General features: G+C 34.1%; 1 protein-coding gene across 1 annotated transcript in view; it reads right to left on the bottom strand.

Moving 5' to 3' along the window:
• Positions 1–353: 353 nt before the first annotated feature.
• LOC145265313 (S-crystallin SL20-1-like) overlaps positions 354–16,518 on the bottom strand; it is a 20,769-nt gene continuing 4,604 nt past the window's right edge. Inside the window, exons 2-6 of the mRNA XM_080121086.1 lie at positions 15,956–16,051; positions 7,544–7,659; positions 4,651–4,878; positions 2,933–3,040; positions 354–518 (exon numbers count right to left, since the gene is read on the bottom strand). Of these exons, the coding sequence (XP_079977212.1) occupies positions 354–518; positions 2,933–3,040; positions 4,651–4,878; positions 7,544–7,659; positions 15,956–16,051 (713 nt within the window). The remainder of the gene's footprint in view (positions 519–2,932; positions 3,041–4,650; positions 4,879–7,543; positions 7,660–15,955; positions 16,052–16,518) is intronic.

Here is a 16,518-nt window from a genome sequence, read left to right as displayed (position 1 = left end):
AAATAAATAAATAAATAAAGCAAATAAAGCAAATAAATAAAGAAATAAATAAAGCAAATAAATAAATAAATAAAGCAAACAATTAAATAAATAAAGCAAATAAATAAATAAATAAATAAAGCAAATAAATAAATAAATAAAGCAAATAAATAAATAAATAAATAAAGCAAACAATTAAATAAATAATGCAAATAAAGAAAGAAAGAATGACAAATACACAAATTTAGAAAAGATGTATTTTATTAAATACTCTTATAATAATAACAAAATTCTAATCTTTTACAAATTTTCTAAGAAAATTTAAAAAAAAAACAAAGCGAGGAATTTCCGCCATGAAGAAAGAATCCAATGTTTTACCAGTCAGTCATGCAGCGGCTTTTCAGGTAGCTGGCAATTTTAGGATAAGATCTGAATCGGTTGTACATGCCCATCATTTTTGGATAGCTACTAAACATGTTCGGGTAAGAATTGTACATGTTCTCCATGCAACAGTAGAACATCATGTCGCACCACATCATCTGGAAAAAAGAAAAAATAGATTGTTACGATCTCCGTATTAGATTATGACATTTGCTGCACTCGTTTGAATGGTTATTTATTTATTTTAAGTAACTAGCAGCGCCACCCGGCGTTATCCTGGGAAAGAAAATGTTACATATCAAATCACAGTCTTTCTCTTTTTGTCGTCTCGTGCTTCCCCTCCCTTAAAGAAAAAAATTACATAGAAATCAAATTTAATTGAACTCGATGTAATTTTTTTTTACACAGTGGTCACCACTTATCAGGGCCCGGAAGCCACTCAGGGATGAGGGTTATTGCAAGTACATTACGTTAGTGTGGAGATTTGATGAAGTGTTTACTTAATGGGGCCGTTCATTAGGGATTTGTTAACGTTGGACATGAACACATCCAAGTTGTAGTCAGGTGGGAAGCAGCCAGACGGTACTTTAGACTCTGCTATTAGCCAATATTAAGTTGGGAATCCTTGTTGCGCTAATCAGTATAAAATAGACTTCTAAAAATGCTGAAAAAATTTTGGAATCTGTCTCTATCGCCGTACCGAATGGTATAGTTTATTTTGTTTTTAATTGGAATTTATTGAGATGAGCATTATTTATTAATTTATTTATTTATTACGGACTAATATCCTCGTCTTTTTTAGATGTAGTTTCACGACGTTTCGGCCAACTATTTCTCTGGCGTTCGTCAGGTGGTAACCGCGACGGGATAGGAACTCCGAATCTTCTAACTTCATCCTCGGCAATTACTCCGCAATGAATAAATTAATTAATTAATAATGCTCACCTCAATGAATTCCAATTAAGACACACACACACAAACACACACACAAACACACACACACACACACACACACACACACACACACACACACATATATATATATATATATATATATATATATATATACCATTCGGTACGGACCTGACCATGAAAGATCAGATAATTAAAAAAAAACATGAAATTATGAGACCAAAACATTCAACCTTGACGTAGTGGATAGCGACGTTGAATCTGTACGGTCCAGGTGAGAATTGTCTGAAGATAACGGTTTGAATCCTACTCAAAGCCGGCCAGGGGCTTACTTGGCCAAAACGTGGTGTGAGGACAACGACTACGGAAGGCAGTAATTGCCGGGGATGCATTTCGAAGATACGGAGTTCTTATCCTGTCGCAGTTACGAAGGCCAGGCGAATAGTTGGCAGAAACGTCGTGAAACAATATCTAAAAAGATGAGGATACTAGTTCACAATAAATAAGTAAATAAATTAATTAATTAATAAATTAATTAATTAATAAATGAATTAATAAATAAATAAATAAATTAATTAATTAATTAATAAATAAATTAATAAATAAATAAATAAATTAATTAATTAATAAATTAATTAATAAATAAATAAATAAATTAATAAATAAATAAATTAATAAATAAATAAATAATTAATAAATAAATAACTTAATTAATTAATTAATTAATTAATAAATTAATAAATAAATAAATAAATTATTAAATAAATTAATAAACAAAATATTTAAATTAATAAATAAATTAATAAATAAATTAATGAATTAATAAAAGTAATAAATAAACAAATACATAAATAAATAAATAAATTAATGAACAAATTAATAAATAAATAAATAAATTAATAAATTACTTAATCAATTAATACATAAACTAATTAATTATTAAATAAATTAATTAATAATTAAATAACTTAATTAATTAATGAATAAATAAATCATTTAATAAATAAATAAATGTATTAATTAATAAATAAAAAATAAATAAATAGATGAATCAATAAATTAATAAATTAATTAGTTTATTAATTAATTAATAAATAATTAAATTAATAAATAAATAAATTAATTAATTAATTTAGTTAATAAATGAATAAATACATAAATAAATAAATAAATTAATAAATAAATAAATCTGGTGATATTTTAAATGTTAGACCTATATAGCATTTAAGCTGACACATAAAACTTTTCATTCCGGCTAATTCATTTTCGGTTATTATTGTTTCTATTTACTTTCCTCCCCACGAGGGCAGAGTTAGACACAATGGTAAGTTTTTAATTTGGGAAAATTCCAGCTTCCCCCAAAAAGGATGTTATACACTGTTTTTTGTAGTGTAATAGCGTTATTCGCCATGGTTTATGATAATGCTACCTTTCCCAACGAATTGAAAAATAAAAATTATCAAGAGAAATGGTTCACAGAAAATTTTATAAAAAATATAATAAGAATGTTAAAGATAACATTCTTATTATATTTTTTATAAAATTTTATGTATGAGTTCATATAAAAATGTCGCTAAAATTAAACGTAAAATAAGCTTATTTCAACTCGGGCAACGTCGAATAGCTTGTAAACTTGGAAGTTATATCATTTTATACATACCTTTTCTCCCATAAACCACTGGCTGCCACCATTGCGCATGCACAGAGTCCTCTCCATGAAAGGCATGATCCTGTTGAAGGTGTTCATGTATCTCCAGTACATGTAGTTCTGAGAGAAAAATAAAATTAAAACAAAAATATGGTTATTCGTATGTTTATTGATATACAAAGCACTGCGATTATTTCTGGCAGAACAACATGGTAATGGGCCAAACTATTATTACAATTGTTTACTATTGAAAAAATAGATAAGTAAGCCCTTCTGCGCTTGCTGGCCCGTATTCCCGTGAAATATACCGACAGTTGACATAATAAAAAACGAGCTATGGCAAGCGCTGATAAAACAAAAAAGTTTTATTTAAACTAAATAAATAAATATTTCAATGGAACTTACAGATGTTTGATGCTATATTTTTTGTGTATTGTATTTTCATTTTTATTTTCAGTGTAATTACTCACGGTAAATATTGTTCGTTCTTTTCTAGTGTTTTAAAAAAGGATCAGCGCTCGGCATATTCCGTCAGCTGACGAGCTATGTCGAGGTTTATATAAGCTACCGAACTCTGACGAGGATATGCACTCTTTATATAGGTGTTAATATTATGATGTTAATATTATGATGTTAATATTACGATGTTAATATTACGATGTTAGTAATATGATGTTACTATTATGATGTTAATATTACGATGTTAATATTACGATGTTAACATTATGATGTCATATATTATGATGTTAATATTATGGTGTTAATATTATGATGTAAATATTATGATGTTAATATTATGGTGTTAATATTATGATGTTAATATTATGATGTTGATATTATGATATTAATATTACGATGTTAATATTATTATGTCAATATTATGATGTTAATATTATGATGTTAATATTATGATGCCAATATTATGGTGTTAATATTATGGTGTTAATATTATGATGTTAATATTATGATGTTAATATTATGATGTTAATATTACGATGTTAATATTACGAGAAGTGTTTAAAAAGTAAAACCTTCCTTTTTTTATTCCACCTGAATAGATGAAAGGGGATTGTATATTGTATTTGTATAATGATTGAATTTATGCATTAAAAACATCAAATTCTCATTTCTCTGTTGAAGATTTTGTACGGTGTGAGACTCTAAGAATACAACCCTGTCATGGTCGTGCGTTAAAAGCTGGGGCGCCTCACTAAATTCCTTCATGCAAAAAAATATTGAACCGATCAACCTTCTAGGCGCCTGTTGATCGATGCAGAAGATGTGAAACTCAGAGAAAATAACTCTTGTCCGCGACGCGCGTCATGAGCAGGAACTACTTACTGAATGGCTGGAAAAATATACATTGAAACTAGTGGTCTGTATGCAGATAAATAAATTCTGGAGAACAACAGGTGGCTTATTTTAATGGTACTACTCCCGTTTTTGTAACTGTTCAACTGTTTTAGTTCAAATATTAGAAGGTAAATATATTTCAGCTAATTCAGAAGAAAGTCTAGTAAAAAATCTGTTACATTTATTTCAAAACCAATTAATTCTACAACCTATATTATAGAAAACGTTTGATACTAATTAAAGATACTGTACATGAATACATACTATCTATTGTCTATTATTTTGCTTGCAACGCAACCGGTCATGGCTCATCTAAAACTTAAATATTATTAAAATTATTATATGGATCATAGTCATAGTGATAAAATCATACTTACATCATAATTGCAGTTCATGTCACCAGATCCCATCATTCCACCGGATCCCATCATTCCACCGGATCCCATCATTCCACCAGATCCCATCATTCCACCAGATCCCATCATTCCACTAGATCCCATCATTCCACCAGATCCCATCATATCACCACATCGCATGTTGGATCCCATCATCATACCACTGGATCCCATACTAGAACCCATCATGCCACTATCATTCCAGTTGTACTGGAAACAAAAGCAGATAATCAAATAATATGATGTTAAACAACTACTACAATATATAAAATAATTTCAAATATTAAATAATTTCACTTTGAAATGAGAATAATTGCAAGGTATTTTAATTGTGAAAGAAAAAATAAGTCTATTATATATATATATATATATATATATATATATATATATATATATATATATATATATATATATATATAGTAAGAACGATTAACAAACCAGAATGATATTTGCAGAAAATCGTGTTCGTAGTCATGCAAGCAGCCATTATTTACAAAAAAATCTATCAATAAAAATAATTATTTAATATTATAAAGTGTTTTTTACTAATATATTTTCATCTATATATAATTCGTCGTACTGAGCAATATATTTAATCAAGAACTATATATATTCCAGTAAGCTGATATTTTTTCTGAATAGCGCAATAACTAATCCAGCACCTTTTGGCAGACAAGTTTTCTCCCTGTTTCTTCCGAATACTCCCATTTAACGTATATATGTACCGTACATATATAAAATTCGATATGTAGATGATTCAGCCTGTGGAACAAAGGCGATTCGATGTTAAGCCGGTAAACAAAACTATTAGGAGTCAAATATAAAAAAAAATAATTTGGTATTGTATAAGTCGACTAAATCTGTGTCTTCTGCGTCTGCGCAAGTATACATTTATGCGTTTAACTACGTTAATTTAAGTTTTGAATTTTGATATGCATATGGACTTGTAACGAATAACACTGGAGTGCTACAATGTTTTCGTTTAGATTCTAGCTCATGACACCAAAACATATTGTTAAACTTTGAAAATAACTATTTTATATTGGGTACAATACCATAATCAACATGAATCGGTTTCTAATAATAATAAATACAAAATTTGCATAAATAAAAAATAGCCTGCTATTATAATATACAAAATTACCAAACTGTGCATACAGTTTGTGCCGAACTAAGCCAACAATTGATGATATGCCGTAACAAACACAGAATATATAAAAATTGTATTATTTCGATTATTCGGATAATTTTCTTATCCTGGTGTTTAATCTAACACGTTTCTGTCGATGTAAAATCCGATCTTCTTCATATGTATCTTTGGAAATACGGGAATCATTCCGTCAAACGTGTGTATCCTTTTTTGTTGAACTCGGGAATGTGCACAGAATTCTATACGAAATCCTTAGTGAGATTCTTCTGGATGTTCCGTGTTAAATCATTCGAGAGAGCGAGACTAAGAATGCAGTTGCGAATGACCTAATACGTATATACGATCATGCCTAACGAGACGAAAAAACGCTTCGCCGGTTGATTAAATAAAGAGTTCCGTTCGAAATTCCATGCAGAATGTCGAGTTCGAAGAAAGATCCCCAAGTTCAAGAAGATACACCTAATAAACGTCGGAGGTTACATCAGCTGAAACGTTGTAACAATAAGACTCTATTATAGAACAGTTGTATGAATAATCCAAATAATCCAAATTATCAATTCCCATTTATATATTCTTTATCGAAAGTATTATTTTTTATTGAAATTTTTTGAGATAAGTAATTTGTATATAACCACAGGATAACCCACTTAAAAATAGCCCGATCTTTCTCTAATAACTTTTTTTTTTTCAGATTAAGCGGCCCACTTAAAAGTAGCCCGATATATATCTTATCTTTCTCTTAACGACCATGTGAAACCACAAGACAAAATGAAATTCCTATTCCAACAAGATGGCGCTATATGCCACACGTCTCACAGACCACTGACACGAATTTATGACATGTTTACGGAATAGAGAACAATAAGCAAAGGGTTACTGCAACCACGTTCCCCGGACTTGTCATGTGAGTTTATCTTTGGGGGACTTAAAAACAAACAGTTTATGCGGATCACTCTCACAACCTAGACCAACTTAAGGAGAACATTACAAATGCTACCAGGAGAATGTTTACAGTGAGTATCTGCATACGTTTTTAAACGTGCCCAAAAATGTATGGACATCAACAGTGAACACTTCCAGCATCTTTTATGACTATACAGGTAATCAAAACATTACTACAGATAATTTTAAACAATAAAAGAATGTTCCTCTCATCTACTTTATTTCCTGGGCTACTTTTAAGTGGGTCACCCTGTATATATTTATTTATTTGCGGACTGTTATCCTCATCTTTATTGTTGTTGTTTCACCACGTTTTGCCAACTATCCCTCTAGCCTGGTTTGGGTAGGATTTAAACCATTATCTTCAGACAATGCTCATCTGGAACAGTAGAGATAAAACGCCTTTATCCATTGCACATTCGAGCACATGGAGCAGTGGATAGAGACGCTGAATCTCTATTGTTCCAGATGAACATTTTCTGAAGATAGCAGTTTCAATACTATCCAAAGCAAGCCAGAGATTTAGTTGGCCAAAATCTGGTAAGAAAGTAACAACTGTGGAAGGTAGTAATTAGTGGGGATACAATTAAGAGATTCAGCATTTCTATTCCGTCGCGGTTAATCACCTGAAGAAGGACAGTTGTAATTGTTTGAAACATAGTGTAACGACAACTGAAGATGAGGGTAACAGTCCGCAAATAAAAAAAAATCTTGATCTCAAAAATTAAAAAAAATAACATATGAAAAGTAAAAATTAAATTGTTATGCAAATAATGCACTCACCCTGAAGCGTCCGTTCTTCCAGTGGTAGTACCTCATGTAATCGTGCATGATTTCATAGAAGCAATCAGCGATGTAGTCACACCTCATCATGTCCATGCTGCTCTTGGAGTAGAATCCTAGAAGAAAAAAGAAGTCCTAGGGTGAGGCTTCTTTATACATTTCTTTGTAACAGTAATATTGTAATGTTGTGACCCTTTCTGCTGTGATCATAGCGTAGTATCCGTGTTAACTGTGGTAAGCAGGGCCAAAAATTATTATTACTATTATTATTATTATTATTATTATTATTATTATTATTATTATTATTATTGATTGATTCGAGTGATGGAGTGTCGCTGGATCAATTTAGAAAATTAAACAATTAAATTGGGGAAAAATGATTGACATATAATATAATGATATTGCAAAAAGAAATGTGAAAATAGGAAATAAATGTACATATAATTTTTGGTTTGCATAAACAAATAACTAAATTGGGGTTATATCAGCTGTTGGTATGAGACACGGAAGGAGATGTAGGTTTGGGAAGATTCTAGCCAGTCGTTAGCTGGAAATCAGAGGGAACGGATGACTCAAAAAGGTCAGTTGGTCTCCATGACGCGGGGAGTGACGTCATTTAAAGCAGCCAAGATGTAAAAACGTGTAATCTCCGAAGATTCCGGCCGGATCATGAAAATAAGTCTTCGTAAATAATTCAGGTATGTGTTGTGTCATTTACATCTGTAAAAAAGAATTGTTTGTCTACAACTGTTTCGGTACGTCCACGTCAATCGTTTCCCGTTAGAACTGTTGCATAAATGTTAAAATATACACACTAGACGATCAACTAACTGATATGACGTAAATACATACACGTACAGGAATGTACAGATAAAATATAAAACCCAACTATTTAACGTGTACGTCGTTAAAGCACATATTCATACACACAACGTAACGATATGAGGGGCCTCCTTTATTTAAGTAGACGTGCAATAACGTATGTTATATAGGATAGTAGTATGGAGTCATGCATGCTCTACATGGCGTGAGAATTAAAATCTGTTTGTGCAAAAATCGAAATCAATACGCTTCAACCAAATTAAACCAGCTTGGGTCTTCAAACACAATCTAAATCAAATCCATTTTTGATATCGTCAAGATAGGATGCGCTTTTCTTTTTATCTTATTTCAACACAAGCCACCTACTAGAATAGAACTATAGAATACACCATTTGTTTATTATCAAAAATAAGTGTACAAACAATTTTCGTTATGTCCAACTTTCCTTGAATAAACGTTAATACATATTTAGTTGGTCTCATTAATGAAACGATTGTGACATTTTTTGTTCAATATTCGGCTAGATACAGTTATCTCTACCAAGTTAGCATTATCGTACTAAGTTGTATGTAAACAACTACACCTAACAAAACTGAAGTTTCAAGCTGCATAAACACCCCGTATTCCACCCTTTTTCAATCCAATAACTAACATTCATACTTAAGTAATAATAGTAATAGTAACTCTACTAATATTGTAACTTCTAATACTACGATTAATAATAATACTAATAATAATACTAATATAACTAGTACTATTAATAACAACAATAATAATAATATCACTACTATTACTGCTACTAAAATACCCTTTTAATGTTTTTGTTCTTGGAAAAATATAATGTCAAATGTTACTTGGTTGATGAGAAAATATACAAACGAAACTTGATTATGTCATCAAAAATAACAGTAGCGACTTGGTAAATAATGATTCAGCTAACAGACTTAAAAATGTTAAGTAAAACGGGGAAAAAACTCACAGTATTGTGTTTCACAAACAGATAGTTCTAGGAAATAAACTTTCCTCATAAAAATGCTCGCTTATTTTTAAGCATTGAAAGAAATTGTTTACATTTGTTGTAGCTGGATGAAATGGACATTTATTAAAGCACTCCGCTATGAAATGGACATTTATTGAAGCAGCCGCCATGAAATGGACATTTATTGAAGCAGCCGCCATGAAATGGACATTTATTGAAGCACCCGCTATGAAATGGACATTTATTGAAGTACCCGCCATGAAATGGACATTTATTGAAGCACCCGCTATGAAATGGACATTTATTGAAGCACCCGCTATTAAATGGACATTTATTGAAGCACCCGGAATGAAATGGACATTTATTGAAGCACCCGCTATGAAATGGACATTTATTGAAGCACCCGCCATGAAATGGACATTTATTGAAGCACTCGCAATGAAATGGACATTTATTGAAGCACCCGCCATGAAATGGACATTTATTGAAGCACCCGCTATGAAATGGACATTTATTGAAGCACCCGCTATGAAATGGACATTTATTGAAGTACCCGCCATGAAATGGACATTTATTGAAGCACCCGCTATGAAATGGACATTTATTGAAGTACCAACCATGAAATGGACATTTATTGAAGCACCCGCTATGAAATGGACATTTATTGAAGCACCCGCTATGAAATGGACATTTATTGAAGCACCCGCCATGAAATGGACATTTATTGAAGCACCCGCTATGAAATGGACATTTATTGAAGTACCCGCCATGAAATGGACATTTATTGAAGCAGCCGCCATGAAATGGACATTTATTGAAGCAGCCGCCATGAAATGGACATTTATTGAAGCACCCGCTATGAAATGGACATTTATTGAAGTACCCGCCATGAAATGGACATTTATTGAAGCACCCGCTATGAAATGGACATTTATTGAAGCACCCGCTATTAAATGGACATTTATTGAAGCACCCGGAATGAAATGGACATTTATTGAAGCACCCGCTATGAAATGGACATTTATTGAAGCACCCGCCATGAAATGGACATTTATTGAAGCACTCGCAATGAAATGGACATTTATTGAAGCACCCGCCATGAAATGGACATTTATTGAAGCACCCGCTATGAAATGGACATTTATTGAAGCACCCGCTATGAAATGGACATTTATTGAAGTACCCGCCATGAAATGGACATTTATTGAAGCACCCGCTATGAAATGGACATTTATTGAAGTACCAACCATGAAATGGACATTTATTGAAGCACCCGCTATGAAATGGACATTTATTGAAGCACCCGCTATGAAATGGACATTTATTGAAGCACCCGCCATGAAATGGACATTTATTGAAGCACCCGCTATGAAATGGACATTTATTGAAGTACCCGCCATGAAATGGACATTTATTGAAGCACCCGCTATGAAATGGAGTTTTATTGAAGCACCCGCTATGAAATGGACATTTATTGAAGCACTCGGAATGAAATGGACATTTATTGAAGCACCCGCTATGAAATGGACATTTATTGAAGCACCCGCCATGAAATGGACATTTATTGAAGCACTCGCAATGAAATGGACATTTATTGAAGCACCCGCCATGAAATGGACATTTATTGAAACACCCGCCACGAAATGGACATTTATTGAAGCACCCGCCATGAAATGGACATTTATTGGAGCACCTGCCATGAAATGGACATTTATTGAAGCACCCGCCATGAAATGGACGTTTATTGAAGCACCCGCTATGAAATGGACATTTATTGAAGTACCCGCCATGAAATGGACATTTATTGAAGCACCCGCTATGAAATGGACATTTATTGAAGCACCCGCTATGAAATGGACATTTATTGAAGCACCCGCCATGAAATGGACATTTATTGAAGCACCCGCCATGAAATGGACGTTTATTGAAGCACCCGCCATGAAATGGACATTTATTGAAGCACCCGCTATGAAATGGACGTTTATTGAAGCACCCGCCATGAAATGGACATTTATTGAAGCACCCGCTATGAAATGGACATTTATTGAAGCACCCGCCATGAAATGGACATTTATTGGAGCACCCGCCATGAAATGGACGTTTATTGAAGCACCCGCCATGAAATGGACATTTATTGAAACACCCGCCACGAAATGGACATTTATTGAAGCACGCGCCATGAAATGGACATTTATTGGAGCACCCGCCATGAAATGGAAGTTTATTGAAGCACCCGCTATGAAATGGACATTTATTGAAGCACCCGCCATGAAATGGACATTTATTGAAGCACCCGCCATGAAATGGACATTTATTGAAGCACCCGCCATGAAATGGACGTTTATTGAAGCACCCGCCATGAAATGGACATTTATTGAAGCACCCGCTATGAAATGGACATTTATTGAAGCACCCGCCATGAAATGGACATTTATTGAAGCACCCGCCATGAAATGGACATTTATTGAAGCACCCGCTATGAAATGGACATTTATTGAAGCACCCGCCATGAAATGGACATTTATTGAAGCACCCGCCATGAAATGGACATTTATTGAAGCACCCGCCATGAAATGGACATTTATTGAAGCACCCGCTATGAAATGGACATTTATTGAAGCACCCGCCATGAAATGGACATTTATTGAAGCACCCGCCATGAAATGGACGTTTATTGAAGCACCCGCCATGAAATGGACATTTATTGAAGCACCCGGCATGAAATGGACATTTATTGAAGCACCCGCTATGAAATGGACATTTATTGAAGCACCCGCCATGAAATGGACGTTTATTGAAGCACCCGCCATGAAATGGACATTTATTTAAGCACCCGCTATGAAATGGACATTTATTGAAGCACCCGCTATGAAATGGACATTTATTGAAGCACCCGCTATGAAATGGACATTTATTGAAGCACCCGCCATGAAATGGACATTTATTGAAGCACCCGCCATGAAATGGACGTTTATTGAAGCACCCGCCATGAAATGGACATTTATTGAAGCACCCGCTATGAAATGGACATTTATTGAAGCACCCGCCATGAAATGGACATTTATTGAAGCACGCGCCATGAAATGGACATTTATTGGAGCACCTGCCATGAAATGGACATTTATTGAAGCACCCGCCATGAAATGGAAATTTATTGAAGCACCCGCTATGAAATGGACATTTATTGAAGTACCCGCCATGAAATGGACATTTATTGAAGCACCCGCTATGAAATGGACATTTATTGAAGCACCCGCTATGAAATGGACATTTATTGAAGCACCCGCTATGAAATGGACATTTATTGAAGCACCCGCCATGAAATGGACATTTATTGAAGCACCCGCCATGAAATGGACATTTATTGAAGCACCCGCTATTAAATGGACATTTATTGAAGCACCCGCCATGAAATGGACATTTATTGAAGCACCCGCCATGAAATCGACGTTTATTGAAGCACCCGCTATGAAATGGACATTTATTGAAGCACCCGCCATGAAATGGACATTTATTGAAGCACCCGCTATGAAATGGACATTTATTGAAGCACCCGCCATGAAATGGACATTTATTGAAGCACCTGCCACGAAAAGGGCGATTCGTTACAGATGAATGCGCAACGTCTTTTCTGTGAAAAAGAAAAAGTAGGAAAGCGAAAAGCTTCTCTCCCACTAGATTGCGAATATGGTTTTGTCATTTGTAAAGGCCAGAGAGGCTACTCTTTGCAGCACTTTATAAGTTGTGGCAAAAATACTCCATCTTAGTTCTTGTAAAAGTGAAAAATTGCGTTAATATGAAATATGAAATACTTTTCAGTGCAGTAGAAGGATCCAACTATTTTTTCCAGCGAATTTGGCAACGAATCCGATATAAGTCTTCGATTTTAAGTCAGAAGTGAAGGTGAATCCCAGAAGTTTGTCAAAGCAGATCCATTAATTTGAATTAAGGTTTGGTGGGTTCCATGTGCAGATAGTGAAAGGACAGACATTGCTTTTGAAAGTAACTTGTCACATTTTACTATATGGTACTACGCGCTCTATGTATGAAAGGAGTAAATCCAAAAAGATCTATTATTTGCCGACCGTTAAAGTGTTGTCATAGATGCCATTGCTTCTACTTTACGATCTTTTTGCGGTTCTTATCCTTATAACGCATCGTCATTGAATGAGTAAAATGATCACTCCTACTGGACACGTAGAAAGACACCCGAAATGATAAAAGCCATACAGGGATTGTTATATAATTAGACCCTACGCAGTAAGTAGAGATTACCATTACCTACTATCAGCGAGAATTGCGTAGTGCATGTAAGAATAACTTGCCGGCAAACGGAAATAGACCCAGCTACAGATGCCAGGATTAGAGCGTAGGATGCAATGCTTGACTCCTTAGACTAAACGTATTAGAAATATAGGTGTCTAATGATAGGACATTAAGTAGACGTCGCTTGAAAAGAGGACGGAACAAAGTTTCTCGTCAGTTAGAGTCTGGAAGCGAGAAATGCAACAGGCGTCTAACAATAGAAAGAGAACCTAAGTCTATGTTGCCCTGAAATGATGTCCGTGCTTCCTCCATCTTTAGACTACGAGATGACTTCAATAAGTTTCTAGACTTTTTGTACAGGCATTTAAAATTGTTGTAGACCCTTGAAAATTCAGTATGTTATTGCTATACACCATATGAGATTACTGATCTCAGGTTCAAATGTACAGCTACAGCAAGAATTGGAATACACCCTACGAAAGCTTGATGAATTTAATAAATGCGATCCGTCTGTGAAGACTCGTTATGCAAAAAACACAAAAAACAATCCGAGTTATACTTGGAGAAATACCACGTATGGAATGTTTCAGACTGCCTTCTGAACATCTTGCATGAATCGAGCATCAATTTTTGAGTATCTTTAAAGATCTAAGGAAGGCAGAGATTCTTTGAAGGATGACAAGAAGTGTGGGAGGAGTAAGGAAATCAGAACACCAGACTTGATTCGCCACATAAATAATTTCATGGATAAGGATCTTTGTGCGTCTATAGAGATTATAAATGCAGAGTTTGATGCCCGTGTTAGAGTTATACATAGAATTATTCACAGAAAAGTGAGGATACGGACGTTTTGAGCAAAGTTTGCCTCAAAGGTGATCAGAAACGACCAGAAAGAAAGACGTTTTCGTGACTACGATTGGCTTCAGGATAGTTCCTCACACTCTCTATAGTCCAAACCTTGCTCCATGTGACTTTGGATTTTTCCCTAAGCTCAACGAAAACCTTTAAAGGTTGTCGTTATGAGACAATTGAGAGGATTGACACGTTCATTCAAGAGGACTTCCATGAGGCGTTCCAGAATTGTTGGAACGATGCAGCAAGTTCATTGTAGTCGGAGGAGATTACTTCGAAGGAATCTAAATTTTGATGTGTGTAATATCAATAAAATTGCCCATATGAAAAAAAATCTAGAAACTTATTGAATGACACCTCGTAAATCCCCCCAATAGAAGTAATTATATATTGGTATCTCATTTCATTAAAACCATTTTTCAAACGAAAACCTTTGAAAGTCGGCCAGTCTCCATTGTGTTTTCATGCATAGGTGGATTCATATTATGTTGATTAGAAGCTCAACAGCAACGAAAATATAAACGTCCCTTGCATGGTAAAGCGACAATTTGAGAATGAAGATAAATGACTGCGCACGAATGTAAAACGATTTTATTTTTTATGATCTCTGTTTATCGTTCATTAGCGAAAACGCACGTGTACAAAAGCACACCCTACGTAAAAGACTGTATGCAAACTATTCTGTGTAAGGTAAAAATATTGCGCAAGCATTAAAAATGAAAGCTGTTATTTTATGCAGCTCATATATTTCAGAATTCTATTACAGCGTTCGATCCGTGTCTTTCTTGTTATCCATTGTATTAATCAAACCAAATTAAAAACAAATTAATTGTCACAAGGAAAACTTTGTAAATTTTATTGTTTTCGAGAATAATACAAGACTAGGTAAATATTACGTCAACGCCTAAATGAAACCGAAATTTACTTTCTACATGTCTTATTTCAAAAGTAAAGCATCTATTTGTAGTTGAGGAGCTAAGAAAACGGAACTAGTGCCATTAAAACGAGCGACATTTTGTGATTCAGACTTCATTTTTTTATAAAGTCACCACGATTCTCCATGTACTTTTGATGCCTCAGTCGTAAAAGTCCGGAGTACATTTTCTCACTCACATCTCTGTCGTTACTCTAAAATCGACGAACTCATCTCCTATCTGTGCTGACATCAACTACATAGGTTTCGTAAACGTTCATTAGGTGCTGGTGAATGTTGATAAGTGCAATTGTTTCTGCAGGAATTCAATGACGCATGTTTGCTTCTGACGCACGCCCATGACTGATGTTGTCTTCTGAAAGTCTCACACCATCAATATTTGCAACAGAGAGATGAATGCATGTTAAGTCATTATAACAATGCAATAACCCTTATCCCCGAGTGGCTTCCGGGCCTTCATAAGTTATGCCCTCCATGTAAAAAAGGGGGCATTATTTTGGAACGCCTATCTTATATACTTAGTTATTGTGTACTGGTGTTTATGACAGATTATACTCACCGAATTCTCTGGCCAAATACCTGCAAATAGCCATGGTCTCGGGCATTCTCATACCGCCGTCCATCTCCAGGCAGGGCAGATAATTACAGGGAAAATCTGGAAAAAATACGTAGACATTGATAACATAGACTTATTTGAACATGCAGTTAATAGATGCGTGCAATACATGCAATGCATTTATATATATTTTTAACGTTAATCTTGTTGTGTTATTTTAATCATGTTTCAATTGTGTCACAGTTCGGCCTCTTCAGGAAGCTTTATCGTAGTCTGGGAAATTGGAACAAAATCTTAATTGCATCTTACAGTCGTTGTATTCATCAGCTTCTTTTATATGCCCTTTACCATGTAACGAATCTTAGAGCATAATGCACATTTTGTGATAACATTTACAATAATAAGAATGGGATAGTCAATACTAATCTATCTATAAAAGTCAGAATGTGTGTGTGTGTGTGAGAACAACTCTCAACCCATATACTCAATGATTTTTTTATCTATGGACATGGAATTTAGTATATAGGGTATTCGGACATGTGGAAAAACTTGTAATCGGTTTTCAT

This window comes from Euprymna scolopes, chromosome 40 (assembly GCF_053919585.1).
Source record: "Euprymna scolopes isolate OS-2025 chromosome 40, ASM5391958v1, whole genome shotgun sequence".
In the NCBI taxonomy this organism is placed as follows: domain Eukaryota; kingdom Metazoa; phylum Mollusca; class Cephalopoda; order Sepiida; family Sepiolidae; genus Euprymna; species Euprymna scolopes.
Note: the sequence above shows the minus strand (reverse complement) of the source record. Positions and strands in the feature narration are given on the sequence as shown.